Source organism: Aedes aegypti, chromosome 3 (assembly GCF_002204515.2).
Source record: "Aedes aegypti strain LVP_AGWG chromosome 3, AaegL5.0 Primary Assembly, whole genome shotgun sequence".
NCBI lineage: Eukaryota > Metazoa > Arthropoda > Insecta > Diptera > Culicidae > Aedes > Aedes aegypti.
Genome location: NC_035109.1, coordinates 23,940,842 through 23,962,639, shown reverse-complemented (window position 1 = coordinate 23,962,639; position 21,798 = coordinate 23,940,842). Strand labels below are relative to the sequence as shown.

The 21,798-nt window shown below is 37.7% G+C and overlaps 1 protein-coding gene and 1 long non-coding RNA gene across 2 annotated transcripts in view; one reads left to right on the top strand and one right to left on the bottom strand.

The window, feature by feature from the left end:
- The window catches only part of LOC5576657 (G patch domain and KOW motifs-containing protein), a 117,569-nt gene extending 97,908 nt beyond the window's left edge, over positions 1–19,661 (bottom strand). Inside the window, exons 1-2 of the mRNA XM_001656141.2 lie at positions 19,296–19,661; positions 18,651–19,233 (exon numbers count right to left, since the gene is read on the bottom strand). Coding sequence (XP_001656191.2) covers positions 18,651–19,233; positions 19,296–19,444 — 732 coding nt within the window. The 5' untranslated portion in view covers positions 19,445–19,661. The remainder of the gene's footprint in view (positions 1–18,650; positions 19,234–19,295) is intronic.
- On the top strand, positions 2,992–3,560 carry LOC110677900. The gene is made up of 3 exons (XR_002501272.1): positions 2,992–3,058; positions 3,117–3,185; positions 3,247–3,560. It is a non-coding gene; the product is annotated as an uncharacterized LOC110677900 (long non-coding RNA).
- Positions 19,662–21,798: the final 2,137 nt, after the last annotated feature.

Sequence of the window (21,798 nt, the reverse complement as noted above, 5' to 3'; positions counted from 1 at the left end):
AGACAGAGATACAATGGATTTTTGATTGATGAAAAACAATGTTGAAATTAATTAAATTTTGCAGCTAATAAGTTTGCTTGTGTTAGTGTATGTGTAGTACCAGTATTGCAATAGTATCAGTGTGGACGTAAGAATATAACCTAATACGAAGCAATGGCGCGAAAACATTGAACATGCTCAAGTATTTATGCTTAATATTGACGAATGATCCACTTACCCCACTGATACACTTCCCCCGCTGTACCTTATATACAGGAAAAAGGCGATTTTTATTTAAGGTGAAGATGAATCGAAGCCAAACCTCAAATTTTCAAGAGCACGAATCTGGAGAACCTAACATCCGTTTAAGCCAGGCCTGCCCAACCTTTTTGAGCCGCGGGCCACATTCCAGCAATAATATTGTACGGCGGGCCAAAAAAAATCCATTTTTAATCATAATTATTTTGGAAAACAAATTTGAAATAACTGTTTTTGAGCATCCTACTAAGAATTTTTAGTATTCTATCAAGATCTTGCGAAGGAGTTGTGTTTTAAGATTATGTTAGTATTTAGGTCACCGGATCTCTGTCAATCACTCCAAGTAAGCAGTTCTTTCACTCGGACTCCAGGGATGTGATCTGCTGGATAAACTCGGACCATCGTCGTTACACACCTTTCGTTGCCAGCCGTGTTGGCGAGATTCTGGAAGCTACGGACCAGAAACAATGGCGGTGGGTCCCAACAAAGCTTAACGTAGCTGACGAAGGCACGAAGTGGGAGAAATTTCCGGACATGACACCAGAGTCCAGGTGGTTCATCGGGCCAGAGTTTTTACAGCATTCGGAAGAATTATGGCCGTGCCAATCAACGAAAGGTAGCAAGACATCAACAGAACTCTCCAGCTGGAAGCAGATGATAAAGGTAGCCGCACTCGTGCACCGTTTCGTTACGAACTGTCGTCTGAAGGTCCAGAAGAAGTCCACCATTCTTGGGCCTCCTTCCACGGAAGAAAAGCAGATCGCCGAACGCTACGTGATTCGTCAAGCTCAACGAGAAGCCTACCAAGACGAAATAGCAATTCTGCAGAAGCCGTCGAAACCCATTCCCAAAACCAGTTCCTTGTTTAAACTATCTCCTTGGATGGATAACGACGGATTGATGCGGATGCGAGGAAGAATCGACGCCTGTTTTCAAGTCACCGAAGACGCTAAGAACCCAATTATCCTTCCACGAGACCACCATACCACCAAACTTATTATCGCACACTATCACTATAAGTATAACCACCTTAACCACCAAACCGCTATAAATGAGCTCCGCCAAAGATACTGCATGAGCCTCTGTACGTGCCATAAATTCTTTTGTTCTCTTGACTTTTACTGTGCGCCGTGTGTTGGTGCTGTCTCGCTCTCTCTCACGGGCAATTTGAAAACAGGGCGCACAGTAAAAGTCAAACGTTTTATAGCATGCATAGGCTCATACCGCGACTACACGCAAAAAAATTGTGCGGTAAAAACTACCATTTTAGGGGGTTAACTTAAGCGCTCGCACCGGCAATTCTCAGCAGACCAGATATGCGCTTGATTTTACCATGTCTGTAGTCGAGATCAGATTGTTGTAAGTTATTTCTGTCAAATGTGCCAGTAATGTGGTGGGATGTACCGTAAACATAGTAAATTGGTCTGAAATTGCATGGTAGTTTCAAGAATGGGCGTAGTCAGCTAAAATAGTAAATTTTACCACAGAATTTTTTCCCGTGTACGAGTGGCCTACGCCAAGGTACGGTACAATTGCCAACACTGCAAAAACCACCGCGCCGCACCGCAGCCACCTATAATGGCCGACCTTCCTTCAGAGCGACTCGACGCATTCGCCCGTCCCTTCACCCATATTGGCGTCGACTATTTCGGCCCCCTCGAAGTCGTTGTAGGACGCCGCGTGGAGAAACGATGGGGCATGCTGGTTACATGCCTGACTACGCGTGCAATCCATATCGAAGTGGTGTACACTTTGAGTACTGATTCGTGCATCATGGGTCTTCGCAACTTTGCAGCACGTCGAGGCACACCCAAAACGATCTACAGTGATCGCGGCACTTGCTTCATCGGAACGAGTCGTGAAATGAGAGATGCGGCAACAACGATTAACCAGGAGCATATGATGAGATAATTCGGTACTGAGACTACATGGAAGTTCAACCCTCCAGCGTCACCACACATGGGTGGTAGTTGGGAACGCTTGATCGGTATCGTGAAGCGTAACTTAATGGCAATTCGACCTCCGCATAAGCCTAACGATGAGGTACTACAAAACCTTCTAATGGAGATCTAAAGCACCGTTAATTCAAGGCCCCTAACTCACGTCCCGGTCGACGACGAATCCGCACCCGCTCTCACACCTAATCATTTTCTCCTGGGAACATCCGACGGTACGAAACCATTATGTACCCTAGATGACACCGGAATGACTCTACGGCGGTCCTGGAAGATGTCTCAACAACTAGCCAACCTGTTCTGGAAACGTTGGCTTACTGAGTACTTGCCGGAGATCACGCGAAGAACAAAATGGTACACCGATACGAAACCAATCACCATTGGCGACGTCGTTGTGATCGTCGATCCGAAGCTGCCTCGCAACTGCTGGCCTAAGGGCAAGGTCATCGGAACCAGCATCAACCAAAAGGACAAACAAATCCGGGCCGCAACCGTACAGACTGCAACCGGAGTGTTCGAGCGTCCGGTAGCCAAGTTGGCGGTGTTGGATGTACGGCGCGACGAACTGTAAGCCGTTTAGGGAACCGGCGTACCGGGGGGGAGTGTTGAGTACGCCCCTGGCGTAGCTGCGCATCTTCCATCCAACGATCTGGCCCACTCATACCAGCCCAACCAGGTATAGTACAGTCCCTCTTTTCTCTAGAACGTTGGCCGAACGTCATAGGCAATATGTTATTGTAGGAACAATAGAGCGAACAGAAGACAACCCCACGTTGAATTAGATGTTGTGCAAACCAATAAATTAACTAAATCTAAACATAACTTTATTGTATATTTACGTTGATTTGTAACGTGGCAACTTATAGGTAAACTATTATTGAATTAGTGCTTACTTGAAGTTATTGAAAAACCATTTCTCTACAGTAGTGCCGGCTTAAAACTAAATGAATTCATTCTAACCTAAAGCTACGCTACTCTAAACATACATGCAAGGTAATTATAAATAGTTAAAGTAGTTCCAATTGAGTATTTACACGATATTGTTCCGGTACAGATATATGTACGATCACAGAAGATAGCATAGACAGCGCCAAGCATCGATCTTTATCATTGACCCTTTGTACAAACTTACCGTGGACCCTGCACAGTGGGACTAAACGTAAGTAGTAATGGTAAAAAATTGTTTAACTCCGTTTGATCTTTGATGGTAACATCGCCATATAAAATTGTAGACTAATTTAAGTAAAATGCCATTCCAGGAATATAATAATACTCCAATTACGAACGTAATACCCATTGTCCCGGTTGTTCCTACCGGTATTATTATTTCGGAAATTATCCCGTGCAATTAGTTGGCAAATCCCAACAGTGCCTTAAATCATCAGTCATAAAAAAAATAGTCTATTCGATTTAAAGGAAAAAATATTATTTCCCTTAAAATGGGATTCAGGATTTCTGGAGAGCGTTTCGGTATTTTTTTCTTTGGGGAAATCAGGGTTAGTAGTATGACCGTGTTACAAATAAAAGCTTTATAGACCTAAGGCCCTGTTTGGAATTTCTTATGACATTACGACAAGTATAACAGCTCGATTTAGTATAGATTTCTTTCACATATTACTCCGCAGATCTCTTCATGAGTTTGTTTTGAGATTTGTCATGAACTTTCTTAGTAATTGTTCCATGAATCTTGTTTTATATATCTTCAATATATATTTTTGGATTTTTGGAGCAATTCCTGAGAGTAACAGTAGATGAATATTTGAAAAAATCCTTATTGAAATGCCTGGAATAAATGAAAAAACGGCTTAGGAATTATTTTAGGATTTTGTAGGAAAATGTCGGAACATTTTTTTCCAAAAACTCTGGAATAAACTTTTGAGGAAGCGTTAGAGTGCTCTAGAATTTTTGGACCAAATTCTGAAGAAATGCCTCTAAGCATTCATTGAAATCGCTGGTAGTATCTGGGGAGACAGTTCTGAAAGTATTCAAGAAGAAATCACTGGAAAAATTACTAGAATGACTGAAGCATTCCTCGCGAGAATCAAGAACTTGTGGATTAGTCGCCTAAAAGCCTAATAGTTATAATATAATTTTGCACCAGAATTCACTGCAAGTAGATTAACAAGGGATTTTAGAGATAATTTTTTATTAAAATAGACTTTAGAGACCATAACCAAAAATAGAGACTTGAACAGTAATCTAGACTCTAAAAGAAAATTTGCTTACTTGAGAAATGCAATATTTTTCGTGTCTATTGTAATTTTTGATCTTTCCTTACAAAGTTTATTATTTTGGTATAAAAGACAAAAAAACATTTTTGTAAAATTTTTTGATTTTTTTCAACTTATCAACTGCTTATGAACGACACCTAATTGGAGCTGTTTGCCTTTACCAATTTGCTAATCTTAAGTGTCCTTGTCTAAATATGTTTTACGCTGATTAATTAAAAATCGTTGAAAAGACTGAACATATCAACTAGCGTTTTTATAGCGGCGCAGCCGAAAATTTTTTAAATTGAGGACATTTTTTGTCACAAAAACGACATTTTATACCATCTATTGCTGTTTCAAAATAATTTCCCTGAGTGGAGGCGGAATTCCCTGAGAATTCCAGGTTTTTCCAGGTTGAATAAAATTCCCTGATAATTCAAGGTTTTCCAGGTTTTTCCAGGTAGTAGACACCCTGATAAAGTTATAAGCATTTGAATTTAGGCAAAATGTTGCCTATCTCAATCATTTTGCCTATCCCCTGTAAAAGCTTGTTAATTTTTCAATAAAGGTCATTCTGTCATTTGCTTGCATCAACAACAGTCTTTCAATTCAAGTTCTCCGAAGCTCTTCCATTTCAAGAAGGTGTCCACTCAAGAGGTTATGGGCCCAGTACGCTTCCACTGCGCAAACGGAGTGGTAAAGACCTTGACGGAAGATCCCCCGGCGGACACAACGGCGGCTGGGACGGTTGAGAATGAAGGATGGAAATTCCATGCTAAGTCACCTGGTAGTTTTTGAGGACCTGATCCGGCAACTAAAATTAGCGGACGCGGAACTGGCGGAAACTCACCTAATCATGACGTTGTTTGTGACTCTTCCCGAGTCTTATGATCCGTTGATCACGTTGATCGAGAACCTAGGCGGTGACGATGTAACCCTTGATACGGTGAAGCAACGTCTTTTGGCAGAAGAGGTGAAACAGCGGGACCGGCAGCAGGATACGACGGAAAAGTCGACAGCGTTAGCTGGACAGAGAGGTAAACCGAAACGGAAATCCTTCAGTGGCAAGTGTCACAAAAGAAGCTCATATTCAAGCTAGATTCCGGATCAAGCGACCATTTAGTAAATGAAACCGGATTTTTTTGTCATTATCAAGATTGTCCAAGCCCATCAATGTTGAAGTTGCCAAGGACGGCGAGTCTCTCGTTGCAAAGGCGAAGGTTGTGATCAATGGCCGTAGCAACAAAGGGGTGCAGGTAAATATTAACGACGTAACAACCAGGTGATTGCAACGGCCCATTTGAAGAGCAGCTTGTACGAGCTGGAAATCAGCGGGGAACCGCCAGTAGCGAACGCATGTAAAACTGAGACTAGTGACTTGTGGCATCGCCGTCTTGGCCACCTCAGCGAACAGGCGATGGCAAACTTAATACAGCACGACATGGTTGAAGGAATCAATTTATAACCAAACCCATCGGATTTTGCGATCCTTGTGTCCAAGGTAAGCAGTGCCGCGAACCATTCAGCGGAAGGTGAGCAGGTTGCCGTGGCAACGGCGCACCCACAATCGTAGCAAGCAAGCGGGAAAATTCAAATAAAATGATCAGAAGTGAAAAAAATTGTCACAGAAGAAGAAAGCCTTTAGCGAATTGTAAAGCTTTATATAAAATAGTTAATAAAATTAGTTTTAGTCAGTATGAATGCGTTTTTAGTCATATTTTCGCCCAATCAAGTGGTTACTTGTTCGAGTCGAATGAGTGCTTTGTTCCATGGAAAGTGTTTCGCTTGAGTCACGTGTTTGAAGTGCTGCATATCGTGGAACCTGGCTGGAGCCAAAACTGGTGCTTGTCTTCCCCAAAGAGCAGTTATCGTGATTCTGTGTCCATCTACAGATGAGCAAGCTGTGGGTCGATTCCGAACGAGCCACGCTGGAACACGATTAATTACTGTAGTATTAGCTTGTGTGAAACCTTAAATGAACTTTTTAAGAAGCCATTGAGTTTTCACTTAAGAAAACACACGAAAAAGTGTTTGGAAAAACAGAAGGAGTAATCTTTGGACGAAATGTTAGATAAATCCCTAGATAATTTCCAAGATGAACTTCACGAAGGAAGATTTTTATAAAGAATTCTGGGAATAGTAATAATAAACTATTCCCGAAATTCAGATAACCCCTGAAGGATTTTTTGGAGCAATTCCTGGCAGAGGCGTCTCGTCCTAAGGTGCACTTAGTGCACTGCACAATCAAAGTATGCTGTTCCGCTCAAGAAAAGCAAAAATTTCTGCCCAAGAAATGGTCAAGAAATTTCCTACAGTGAGCTCCATTTGAATTGACATTTCTCGAAAACTTATTCATACAGACTCAAGACAAAAAAGTATACAAACTTACTTTATCGATCCCACGTGTTAAGCAGGCGGAATTCTACACGTACCGCTCTGTACCAACTCAACTTTTCACTTCTAGAACGTTTAATTTCCGGATTTACAAAACGACGAAAGTAACATTTTCAACTTTCGCAACCTAACCACTACTTTCGCCGCCCCGCTGTATGGAGAGACAAAGTGACTTAACCACGAATCAAAACAAAACACTACTTGAGCCGATTTTACACTGGTAGAAAAACGTCGAAAGTAACTGAATGAAACGGCTTATCATTTTCTTATAATTATTTTTGTGGGAAATAATAGAAACTACCTACTTTTTGAACGTGAGCTGAGTGTATGCAAAATTCGAGCGAAGTACACGGCAAAAAAATGTTAAAAAATGATTCATTTTAAAACAGTTTTAGAAGATAGATTGTGATTTTTCCTAATTAATTTTCTCAAAACCATATAAAAGTTACTTACGCCGATTTGAAAAAGTAATCGAGATTTCTTTTCAACTGCGTACTGCGATCAAAGTAAAATGCTTTTCTTGAGCATTTCTTGCAAGAAATTTCCCACGCATAGAGATAGGCGATTACTTTTCCGTTGAAGTGCATACTTCGCTTAACAAATTAAATATATTATAATTCTTAATACTTCCAACATTCATAATGTGTAGTTGCTTTAAAATGTTCTTTGTTTTCTTCACCTTCAATTAGTGCATCGCCCTCAGTGAACAAAGCCAGTCTCCACCGTTTGATTCTACCTCCCATGGCCTTGCTCAACCAGCAAGCGAAAACAGCAAAGCAAATAAGACAAACTGCCATGCGTCTCCATCGTATTGCAGAGAATGTCCATTTTAGCCGTGCACTCTTTCTTGTGCGTGTATGGACACAGCAGGAATGTGCATTTGTATTGGCATTTCTAGAGCAACAGTGGCGTTGTATAGGTAAAATCTGGTTCACTCAAATTTGTGCACCCGAGAGAGAAATTGTCCATGACACTCGCATTGGTTTGCGAGAATTGAGCAAGCGCGCGTAGGGTTGTCGCAAAATCACAATTAATCGATTAGTTGGTAATCGATTACAGTCCAAGAATACCGATTATCGATAACGATTAATCGACCAGTATTTTCCGGTTAATCGAATTAATCGACATTTTTTTTGTTTATATGAGTTCTTGCTGCTATATGGTACACCGGAGTAAGTTAAAACGGATTGGGCAAAATGTAATACTATGTTTTGAACATGATGACAAGTGTGAGCAGATGTTTCGTTCCTCTAAGTCTGTTTCATTCATTCGAATAGCACGATCAAATTCTTCAAAAATTTTATAGATCTGATCCAATTTCCGAAGCATGAAGATGAGGTTCATGGGTTAGTAAATTGTTTCTTTAAGTTATTTTTTTTAAATCAAGATGAACTTCAGTATGTTTAGTAATTCAGTATATTCGTAGAACCTATGGCCTATGTTTATAATTCTGAAGCTAATCCCTTCCTCTCCCATTTTTTCATGATTTCTATAATGGAGATGAAAAAACACATAGAACTGACCCATTTATTCAAAACATACATGAACCCCAAGCATTGTAGACAATTTCTGTTTTGCTTTCCTAATTCCTGGAGAATAATTTGATCGAGTGTCCATTGATATTTTGTGTCATGATTCAATGTAAATTGTAGGGAATAACTTAAAGAATTTCTAAAACAATTCGTATTTATCAGAACAACTAAAATTATTTTCGAATGAACTTTTGGATAATTTTTCAAGAATTTAAATATCTACTAAACATTTTTAGATTGATATTCAGTTTTCTCAGGTAAGTTTTGTTTAGGTTACTTCAGAATTTTCTACCTCTGGAATATTTTTTTCACAATTCTGCAAGGAGAAAGACGGCAAAGATTAATAGAATTTTTACTATTAATCTATTCGTTTTTTTTTATTGCACATCATGGACAAATGCACCAGTGAAAAAAAACATGCAAATCTGTTGACCCGTTCTCATGTAAACCAAGACTGGTATAATAGTGGAACTTTTAAGTTCTTTTCTGAAAAATGAAACCAAACTGGAACCAGAAATAAAACAATAAGAAACCAAACAGAAATTAAGAAAACAAAGAGAAACTTAACAGGAAAAATGGGATATGAGATCCATTCATCATAAAATCTGACCAGGCATTTCTTTAAGAGTATTTTGAAGATTTTTTTTTTTGGAAATAAGTAGTGTGTAGCTTTCTGTTCAAATGTCGAAAAGAAAGTTATCTCTAAAATTGCAATAAATAAAATTACCCAGTCATTCTTCTAAGGATGTCTCCAGAGAAATGTCAAGGTTTTTTTTTCAGAAAATATTAGATTAGTTCTAGACATAAACATAAACGCAAATTCTAGAGAAAATTTTAAAGTAACCTTCAATAAAACTTTTGTAAATTCTAATTAATCGTTAAAATATTCATATGGAGTTTACTGAAAGAACTCAATTGTTTTGAAAAAGTATAAAAAGATATTCTTGATCAATTCCAAAGATAATTGAATAAAAAAATCATTCATATATTATGTAGCTTTTTTTTAAAAACATCAGACAGAACAGGAAATTTGTGTTTTCAATAATTGCTGTGATATTGGTGTTATGTTTGGTGTAAAAAAAAACTTAAAAAAAGAGAATCCATGAAGACTCTGAAGAGTTTATATGAGAAATCACTAGATAAATGTTTGGAAGATTGAAAGGAGTAATCTTAAGATTAAATGCTGGAGAAGTTCCAAGAGAAATTTGTGGAGGAATTAATAGAGGAATTGCTAAATAAGTTTAAAAAAAAAAAAATCCCTCGGGAAATTTATGGAACAATCCTTAGGATTTGTTTATTTTAGAAATTCAAATCAATTTGTCTGGAAAAATAACAGATATATTCTGCCGTTCTACGCCTACTTGTCCCATGTTCTATGTAAACCTTATGGACAGCGGAACAAATATGCGTAGAACGGCAGTATTGTAGTCGTACAAAACTATCGATATTTTTGAAAATTAACATCGTCCCTAGCTAAAATAGGCTGCACACAGTGTTGACCAGACTCATTTCCCCGAAATTCGAATTGTGAAGCCATGAACTGTTATAACTGTGCGTTGTATTCCTGAGATGGAGGGGAAGGTGGTTGGGCTTGAGTGTTGCACATGGGATCCGACAGTTTCGATCTCGGTGGGCCGCAATTCAAGTTTCGGTGAAATGATTCGCACTCAACCACTCACTCATTTCATTTCACCGAAACTTGAATTGTGGCTCTCTGGGATCAAAATTGATCGATTTTGTGTGCAGTACTCAAGCTTAACCATCTGCTTTTCTATCTTAGGAGGATAGAGCATGGTTGTAGTAGTTCGTGGCTTCGTAGTTCGGAAAATGTTATTTTCGGGGAAATGAGTCTGAGCAACACTGGCTGCACAAACTGAACAATCGCAAACATAAGGATAAGAACAACATGAAATATATTGCAGCGATGTAGTGATGTTTTTTTCGTTTGACGAAAAATTTTCATCGGTTGGAGCGGGAATTTTCGATGTAGTATCACTAGTAAGATGTATTTCATCGTATGAGCCATGTGATTTTATACAAATTAGATTTTTTTATTGCGTTTAGGTCGAGACACAAATGCAAGGTGTATGGACTCTTTTCATAATGTATGGTTGCAATTACCGCGCATTAATATAAAAAGGCATGAAATTATTGAGTAACATTGGAATTATTGTCGTTATGGTACTTTATATTTAGTTTTTGATCAAATTTCATAACAATGAAAAATGCCATTTTTTTAACTTGTGAATAAAGATTTGAATACCTTTAAAAATAAGTGGGCAAAAAAAACTAGACGCACGGTAAATGGTGACATAGAACGGAACGAGGCGACCTTAACATGACATTAGTAAACATAATTTTTGAGTATTTTTTTGTTATGCATCACGAATTTTTTTTTTCTTGCGTGCAACGCTTCGTATTTGTAGTCTAGTTCCCTTTAAATTATTTGGCTTATATATACCATTTTTTGAAGTGCAGCTATTTTTAAATTCACGGGAAATAGTAACTTGACGGTGATTTAAAAATAAATTTCTTGATACTTTTCAAAGACTTTCGACCTGAGAAAATTTTTAAGCAATACTGCTGGAGAAATCTACAAGAAAAATCCCTAAGGAAATGTTGGGTAAATTTTTAGAATTGAACCCTATATGAATTCATTTGAAGAATTAAAAAAAATGGGAGAGAAAATCAATGGACACTTCTGGTAGAATTCTTAGAGTAAGATCTGAATATGTCTTCTTTTTCCTCAAGAAACCTGGAAATTTTCTTTTTGATGGTCCTTTGTTAAGGTTATGTATTGAACAAAATATCACTGAGAGCAAAAATGACCAATGACTTTGAAACAATTGCAGCAGGAATTTTACCATAGCCTCTTTGAAGAATCGTCAGGGATGCTACCGACAGGAATTTTATTATGAATTTCTCCCATAATTACAACGTCATTCATGCTTCCAAAGATTCCTCCTGAACATATTATTCCAGATTTAACTTCAGAAATTCTTAAGAGATTTTTGTAGTTTTTTTTTGCATTTTTTTTTTCAGAATGTCTGTTAAAGATTCCCTTAGGCATTTTATGTCAGTTGCTTCTTAAGAATTTTGGAATTATTCGAGCCGTTTCTTTTTCGATGCTACAAATTTTCTTCTTCGGATTTTACTATGAATATCTTTTGGGATTCCTCTAGAAATTCCTGCAAGTATGCAAATAATTCATCCAAGGAATCCTTTATAAATTGCTCCAGTAGAACTTATGTGGATTACTTATGGGCATCCTTTTGAAATGTCTTCAGAGATGGCTGCAAGTATATTGTTTGAAATTCATCTAGGGATGCCTTCAATAATTATTTTAGAAATTTGTTTAGGGATTTCTCTAAACATTGCTCCACAAATATCACTTGGGTCCTCCAAAACATTTCCCTGTGGTTCTTTCTAGAGTTCGTCCAGGAATTTCTTCAGTAGTTTCCAAAATTGCTTTTTATTTCTAGAACAAGATCATTCGGTCCAAATAACGTCAAACAAATCTCATCCAACTCCATCGGTAGGAACCACTATCGCAACATTTTAATGCGCTTACAAAACCAGAGTGTCGGAGGGCACCCCAAAAGAATGCCACATTGTGCGAGCTGAAATTTGGGGATTTTTGGGTCCCTTGGGGACAGGAATTGTTCAAGTTCCTAGAATTCAGGGGGAATCTGTGGACAACTTCTGGTGGAATTCTTGGAGGATTTTCTGTAAGGATTCTTAGGGTAAATACTGCAAGTGCACCTAGAGGACGTTGTGTAGGGGAACTGTGGATAAAATTAACAGGTTTGTGTTTTACGGTAATTCTGCTATAAATCTATGCAAAAAATAGTACCATCCTTAATCCTCAGACTAAGGAACTATTTCGACAACTCTAGCGCGATCTAGAACTATCAAAAGCTAAAAAAAAAAAAAAAAACAAAAACAAAGTACGCCTCTCCGTTTTCTCATATGATTTAAATTTTCACTCGTGGAATTTAAGGTTTTGATGACTAAAATCATCAAAAATCTATTGAACTGCGTAGCACACCATATCTTTAAAGTATGTGAGATATACATTGATCATATACCAGATGCCGAGAATCATACCGCCACCCGTTCAATTTGAATGGTGTTCATTTTATCCCCACTACATGTTCATTTTACCCCCATTGTATGTTCATTTTACCCCCAAGTATATGTTTGGAACACTGACTCTGTGGAAATAAATTTTCAAAATTATAATAATGTTGATAAAATTCTATTTCCATCACATAAACATCCTTCTTCATTCCATTGCATCCATTGCATAAACATCCTTCTTCAATTCTGAGCAATTGAAAAATAATCTGAGAGCTTCATACGCAAGAAAACAAGAAAATTGCTTAGGGTGTTCATTTTACCCCCAGTTCCCCTACGGATACATGAGGGTTTTCTTGTAGAGTGTTCCATAGGAATCCTGGAACGAAGTGATAGAGAAATACTTTGGAATTTTTTTGGGAATCGCTGGAGATTTATTAGACAGTATTTTTTGCTTTATTTTTTTTGAAAAAATGCCTGGAGGAGTCGTTTTGAAAATAATTTCTGGAATCTCCAAAAAAACATAATTGATTGCTTGAAATGAAATTCGGGGCAATCTCTACCAACTTCCTGGAAGAATTCTAAGAATCATTTGAAGAAATGCCTGGATGTATCACGAAGTAATTTAGGAAAGGAAGCGATCCTTGAAAAAAAAATTGAAGGGGTTTCATATTTTAGCTTCACATTGAATTCCTAGAGACATCTACAGGAATTATACAGCTCTAAAGATTCCTGGAGATCTCTATGGATAATGATTTTTATCTTCGCAATGTGTTTCCTGGAGCAGTTTTTGGATTTATCTATTAATTAAGGAATTCCTGGATAAATTGCCGGGAGAAACATTCCGCAAATTCTTCATGAGATATTTGTTAAAAATTCTGGAGAATCTTCTATAGCCCTATCTGTACTGATTCTATGAACCTGGTTATTGGACGCAGGTTTTACGTTTATTTACTTTTGGATAAAAAATATAAATTTCGTTCTATTTTTGTGTTTTGTCGTAAAATAAAGGATTCGGATATAACCTATTTCATATTTGCTCTATGGTATGACGTTTCTCTGAAGAATGATAAAAATAATAGATTTTGGGCTGTCGAATGATGGTACTTACAACATGATGTTCAGAAAATGTGCACACAGAGATCTACCAGAACTGATATCACATGGCCAAAACCATGATTTGATTATACTCCTGTCAATCAGAATGAAAATATGAGCCATACTCGTTTATAAATTCTGACCATAGGTGTATACCACTTCCTTGTGTACAGCATGACAATTTCACAAAAAAAAAACTGTTCAGAACTCTATTCAAGGGTCTCATACCTTTTCATTAGAGCGAAAAAAAAACTAGTTCAAAAATGGAATTTTGAGAACGTTTAAAAGCATTGTAGCGCCGCTCCCCGAGGTCATTGAAATATGTTATGTTCGTTTTCTAAAGTAAGGAAAATTCAGAACTATCTCTTTTCAGTGCCAATGGCTAAAAATTACCCCGATGTACAAAGAAAGCAAAAAAAAAATCTATGAGAATTTTTGATAAATTCATTGTAAACATTCTTTCAAAAATGTGGGAGAATCTCAAAATATACTTTGGGAAGACTAAGAAAACGTTGAAAGTGATCACTGATCAGAACACCGCAAATTTGTGTATAACACGTTGTAAAACTATGCAATGGATTTGTAATAAGGTCTCATTTCATTATGGGACAATTCGACTCGGTGTTTTTTTTTTTTTCAAATTTTACCGAACAAACTATGTAGTGGCAAAAACAAAATGTTAGTGTGGCTGAAAGATCATAGGAATATGTTGAAAACTTGAATGAACTCAAATTTGACAAAAATGCTGACGGGACTGTAGGACTGTGTCCATCGGAAAAAAAAATCTCGACAATTTGGGATTAATGCACAGAGAATATAAAAATGAATAACTGCTAGATCTATGAGCATATTCGTGGTTTTATGATTGTACGATAAATTTTCGTACACAGCTACAGGAAAAGATCATCGTCGTTTGAATTGGACATTTTTTTTTGGCAAAAATCGACAAATAATCTATGTCATTTAATCGATTATCTCGATTATTGAGTGCGCCAGGTATCGATGAAATATTAATCGATTAGTGAGTCGATTAATCGATTAATCGAAATAGCATAGCATAGCATACACTGACTGTAGATGTCAATGTTTGCTACTCCGTGATTGATCGGAACTGGTAAGAATTGCACTACGATCCAAATGAATAAGGGATGGGAGTTTCCGCTTACTCTCGAAGTGCAATTTTAGCAGATCTAATATTATTGATCAATAACGGCGCCGGCCAAGTCCTTACAGTCAGTTGGGATGGGGAAGGAATGTTAGGGTGTAATGATTGTTGCTTCTAGAGACCGAGAATACCTCTGCATCTCCACAATCACCACGGGAAGGGTGTTTATTAGTGAGGGAGGAAAAGATCTGGGAGTCACCTCTGGTCGGTGATGCGATCCATGGACAAGGGGGAAACATACGACTTATATTTAAAGCTAGTTTTGTATTTTTTTTCTCGAGAAGTTTTTGGAAAAAATACGTCAACATCTATAATGCCGAACAATTCAAAAGACGTTTTTATTAATGACGAAAACTGGAAATTGCATGTATATATTTTAACTTAAATGAAACAGGAATAATGCCAACACTTGTAGTGACGACCCATACATAGTTTGTTTGAAAATTACATATGAGTATTACTGTGCATTTTGTCTCGATATGGTAGAAGTTTTAGAAAATACGTCAACATTCACAATGTCGAACAATTCAAGAGATAATTTTTAGTAATGTCAAAAAGAGAAAAATATATGTATATTGTAGTTGTATAAGAAAAAAGCATAATGCCGACACTTATAGTGACGAACCATACAAAGTTTGTTTTAATATTACATAAAAGTTACGCTTTCAAGAAAAAATATGTTATCATAACTCCGGCGACGAAAACACGCGCGAATTCGTCAGCAAAATCAATCGGACGACGCAAAACCGAACTCGATTAATCGAAATAATCGATTAATTTGCGACAACCCTAAGCGCGCGCAACTGGCGTCACGACGTCTGCTGTTGGAAGAGAAAGCGTCAACGCCATACATGCTTTGTGTGTATGTATGTTGCATGGAGCTTCCAGGTGTCGCGCGATACTAGGCGCAATATTGATTGGAACCAAAACTCCCAAAACTAGATGTTATAAACATATTGGCCAAATTGATTGTTTTATCTTATTATATAAACCAAATTTATGTGGCTTTGAATTGATTTATAAACTATGTGTGAATACAACTGATAAATTGCGGTGGGCGTAAAGTGGGTTTCAGCGTTCACCAGTCAGTCATCGTTTCACTTAGCCTTGATGTATCAACAAAAGTATACAAGGAGCGCTGGACATCGTCAAAAAGCTAAGATATCGTAATACAATTAACAAGCTGTAAATAATAAAAATTATTATAAAGAATAACAACAATAAGAACAATGGAAATTCGGAATTTCGCGAAATCCACGCGCTCCTAATTTCGCTCACTGACATTTTAAACATGTTTTGCGAAAGACATTTTTGTTGGCTAGTATTTTGAACATATCTACTTCAGCCATGGTTACATAACATGCAATTAGATGGTCCAATATGTATCAACAAATATGGATAAAATGGCAGTGAGCGAAATTAGGAGCGTGCGCGAAATATGGTAGCATCACGGTACTTTAAATTTTGCATTAATAATATGATATTAAACTTATTTTCTCAATTCGCAAAATACGAACAATGCTTGAAATTTACGTATATAAAGGTTATTTTCACTGAAAATATACATTTTTATACATACAGTATTGGAAATTACATTTTAAGGTGTATTTATTTGGTACTGAAATACATTTTAAAAAATCAATTGAATAATTCGTATTCATAATTAAAAATAAACGGTTTGTGCGAGTCAGTGCACAGGTAATCAAATTCCTCACGGGACGCCTCTGATTCCTGGGGTAAATGTGGATGAATTACTTAAGGAAACTATGGAAAAATAACTGAAAAATTCTTTCGAACATCTGGGATCGTATCCCATCCCAGACATAATGACTTATGATCGTACAGGTTACAGTGACGATTTCCTTCGAATGGGAAGCAAAGCCGTTGGTCCCGAGTAAACTAGCACAGGGCTAAAAATATAGTTAATAGATTAAAAAAAAAACTGGAGGAGCCCCTGAGTTAGTCTCTGGGGAAATTTATATAGCAATTCTTGTAAAAATTAGGTAGAGAAAGAAACGTTGGAGTGATTTCCTGGCACGAATTCTGTGGAAATTCCTGTAAGCGTGTCTTGAACTACCGTTGTAGAAATTTCTGGTGGAAAATTCACTAGAGGAATTTCTGAAGAGATCTCGGAGGGAGTCTATAAAATTCTACAAGAAGAAATCTTTGTAGAAACTATTAGAGCCATTCCTGATGCTGTTCTTCGTGGAATCTGAGAAGAAATTTTTGAAGAACTTGTAAAATAGTCACGTAATAGTCTCTGAAGGTTTCTCTGGAACCTCTAGCATTTGACAGCAGAATTCACAACAAGCAGAGCAAGGAAAAAAAGATACCATTTTGGTTAAAATAGAGACCTTCCGTTAAAAAATATACATTTTAGAACCTTTCATTAAAATAGAGATCAAGTCACTTAAGGGGGCAGGATCCGTCATTGATTTCGGAATTTTCAAATGCAGTTTTTTCGTTCAAAACCAAGAATGTTTACAGGAAAATGTGTTCACTGTATTCTATTCTCCAACCGAAACACAGTGAACACATTTTCATAGAATAATATTCAGTTTTGAACAAAAAAACTGCTTTTGAAGTTTCGATGATGACGATGATTACGATGACGGAGCGTTGATCGTTAATAAGTGTCCTATTACCAGAGGCGTCGCGTGGTCTAATTATCAACCTGTGCACTTATAATTTAGTGTCATTTTATGTTTGTCATTATTAGGTACCTTGGGTTCAAACCATTTTTTAAGTTAATAAACCAGTGGCTACTGACCGTTTTTTTTTAAATACAATTTTCTTCTGATCTTTCAGTTGATTCAAAATATTTAAGACTAATCGAGTTGTTTAGTTTAATTTATCAACTCAATCAACATTTTTTCAATTTTAAGGATTAGTCATCATTATGGTAAAATTGTAAAATTGAGTATGAAAATAATTCTAGGTATGCGGGTCATAAGTGACGATTTGCACTGGATTCTAGCTAATATTGTTAAACCGTAATCATAGCTTACATATCTTTACATAGAATTAAAAAATCGGTAGCATCGTGTTCTGAGGGCACGCATCATGAAACATGCTCGCTTTTTAAACAGACCACAAGCGTCAAGATGCTGGCGATGATGGAGGGTACAATTGCTCTTGAGTTAATTTTCAGGTTGTCATCCGATTGACTATCGCTTGCAAGTACCACCGTGCTAATATTGTATGTTAAAAGCGAGGTTTTTAACCAGTATTGTACAGAAAATAGCAGCGCGAGTACAGAGTGCCAAGCTTGAAAAAAAAACATCCTACCGACAGCCGCCTGACAAATCGCACCTGACCTGCTTTCATACCCCAAGCGTGGTAATGCTGAAGGCGCTAGGGTAATAAAGAGCACGCGAAATATATCTCTCCCGTAGATTGATTTTTCTCTTATCTCTCTCATCCGCACGCTTGCACTGATCGAGTTGGTTGATGTGGCAAGACTGTGCACCGGCCAGAGTTTACGCTTTGGCTACTTACACACTCTCATTTGCGGTTCAAAATTCTTTCTACCACATAGACCGAACTGCGTGTACGATACAAGGCAGCGCGTTTCCCGATGAGAGTGCACGCGTTGGTTTTCAACGTCACAGCAACAAAGTGTAGCGTGGAACAAAGTGTTGCGTAGCATGCATCGCGATGAGCGCGAAGAAAAACTTAGGTCCCAGATCGTGCGTCGCACGAAACAGCATTTTCATTTCATTTGCATAGCAAAAATTTAACAACAGATATTTTGCTAGATGAAAATTCCGTTGCAAGCTATAAATGAGAGATAATTGAAAAGAAATAAATTTAATTTTATTGAGAAAATTATCGAATTGCACTTTAAAAGTAGTACATACTGGTAGGTGTCTAGGATGAACGAGCTCCCACCTGTGCAGTGCACATGTTGCACATGTGGACGCGACGCCTCTGCCTATTACCAACCGTAAACTAATAAGATCAATAAATATCGAGTACTCACCGTTCCGTAGGTCTCTTTATGCTTCCCTGTCAGCACTTTCACGAACGCTCCCTTCTTCATCACCAGCACTTCATCCTTCGCCGGGGGAATCAACTGCCGACTTTTATCCTTAGGCGCCCGTTCCGCTCCCAATCCCATCCCTTTGGGCCTCTGCACCGGCCCTTCCGGAAACTTATCACTCTTCTTCGGAGCATTGGGATCTTCCTTCCAACCCATCCCCCTCAACATTGCCAAACCGAACTTTTCAATCGGCACCGATTCGTAATCATCCATCGTGGACTCACGACCACCATCCAGGGGTAAATCTTCCGGCTTCAAAGGGACAACCATACTGTCTTTCTCACTGGCACGGGACTTTCGTTCCTGCAAGTCTTCCAAAATTTCTCGCGCCGCCCTTTGCTCAAGCGATTCATTCCCGACCGGAACCGGTTTCACTTCCACATCTTTGTTCACACCGTTTTGATCCCCTTCTCTCCCCTCGATGATATCCTGCAGCTTTGCTAAACGATCCGGAATGGTCGTTTTATCCTGTTCCCTCAGCGGAATCACCAAAGGAGGAGGCCCAGCTTCGTCATTCTCCTTGCTGAAATATATAAAATCAGAATCACAATCCTCACAAGGATAACTGAAAGAGCTCAAACTCACCCAACAATCTTTATCGCCTGGCCCTCCAGGCAGGATATCAGCTCAACCTTATCACCATCCTTGCTCTTTTGGGAACCGATTGCCGAAGGGCCGGCCAGATTCGGCTTCTTGATCTTGCTGAAGCCGAAACTGATCTTTTTCGCTTCCATAATTATATCGGGAAAGAAAAAACACGACACACAAGCTAACACATAGAAAAGCACTTCACTTTAAACCCGGAACCGATCACGGAACTGCGGAAACCGGTAAACAACTCGCGGAACGAACGGAGGATTTACAGAGGAACAAGCGTAGCGCATTCGATTTTGCTCCGTTGCTGAGCCAAAACAACGCCGGGCCGGGACGATGAAACGCAAAACAGAAACAAATCGATGTCAAGAATGACAATTCGAGCGGGATTAATGAATGCCGAGCGGGCTTAAAACAGGCTTTGAACGTATTCATTTTACACACCAAATGTTATTTGTCGTAATTCTTCAAAAATTCAAATCTCGAAAACTTATTCAAACCTAGGACAAGACGCGTCAGGTCAAAGTACAAAAACGAAACCAATTGCCAGTCAAAAGAGACCACTTCTCACTGGTCTACTTACACATCGATGAGCTGGATTGCAACAGGGCACTTTGTTGCTAGCCTGGTCGTGTTGCTAGTTCATAAATTAGAGTTTCTATCAAGAGATTGAAACTTTTTCATGAAATTTTTGTTTCAAATCCATTTATAATCGATATTAGGTATACAGCATGTGCTCCAACAACGATAAAATGAATAAAAAATACCTAATTGAAAGCAATATATTGGAAATGGTGTAAATTTACTATAAAAATTTCACCGTTTTTAAATATAAACTTGATTTTTAAATAAGCATACATCCTCTATTGCACAAAATGAATGAAGCGTGCAAGATACAACCAAATTTTTATTCATGATATTTGAATTTTTTCGCAAGATTTACTTAAAAAGGATACTGGTAGCACTGGCTTTTGTATCGTCAAGGTTATCAACTGAAAAACAACGGGGCAGTTGAGCTGTCACGTCCTGTCCTAGATTCACATGACGTTCCAAAACAGCTGATCGGGAAGCACAGTTCTTCTATGAAAATGACACTTCGTGTATGCACCGGTCCTCTACCGATGTAAACAAATGCATAGACGGTCCTGTCACATAGTGGTTTCTGCGTTCGTGTACATACACGTTACATGACACCAACACTACTTAAAGATTGCTGGTTGAAAATATAAACAAAGATCAGCTGTTCCCAGCAAAATCAAACGGCAATATTTTCAACCAGCAAATTTGCGCACGTGTTCGTGACACCGCTCGGCGAAAAGGCCTATATTGTCGCATACACTGAAATGATTTTTATTGTAGAAACTACTGAATCCATGGTAAAATTAAGAACTGCATCAACGATTTTCAACCGACTACAGTCAACTTTCGTTCGTTGCACTAAGCCTGTAGCCCACTTAGTGAAAGACTTCCACTAATCGGGCTGAGTTTCGAGCTGTCAAATAACATAGAACAAAAGAAAAACAGAGCTACCAACATTGATAAATTGCTTCTTATGTCAGAAAATGACGTTTGTCTTCGTTTTAGGTGGGCTATAGCCCACTTATGAGGCTACTATGAACATAGTCACATTTACTACACGGAAAAACCATTCTACTCAAATTTGGGTTGTTTCAACCCACAATGAGAGTTTGGCCCAATAAGCCAAATTTGAGTTTAAGTGGAAATACCTAATTTTGGGTATATGCCCGATACCATCCGTTAGGTAAATTCGAATGCTTAAATTTAAGTCAAACTTGAGTAAAATATACCTATCTTTGGGTAAAATTTACCAATAAAGAAGAATGCTCTTTTAGTACAAATATTTGGAAATATCTCGGTTTTGGCTATAAATATTGAAAGAATAGGTTTTGAATAGGTCAATAAAAAGATTGTTAACGTATAATAAGCAGTGTTATATACTGCTTCTCGTTGATCCGTTTAATCTGCAATCAATTTTCTGCGTCGCAACTCGATTCCCAATAGTGCGCATTTCACCGTGATGATGCATTATTGAGAATTGAATTGCAACGCAGACAAGTTGAATACAATTCAATCTTTACACGTTGATTAACTTTTTAAACGTGAAGCAGTATATATGAAAAGGGAGTCTATATAAATATAAGAAAAGTTTATCCATCATGACGTAAAAGATTTAAGAAAGCTCGTAAACCCCCAATAAATAAAATCATATCCTTTTTTAATCTTTTACGTTGTTAGTGGATAAACATTTATTTTCAAATTATATTGTTTGTCATGTTTTTCTTTTATTAACGTAGTTTACATCAGAAAATGTACATTTGTTTCATTGTATTTTTTCTATTATAATATAATAAGCGAAAGTTTGAAGAACTTTTTAATTCTCTTGTAGCATATAAAGATTTGTCTTATGGTACTTTTTTATAAACATAAAATAACAAATGAAAAACAACTCGTTAAGGCCCAAGCGAAAATGGTA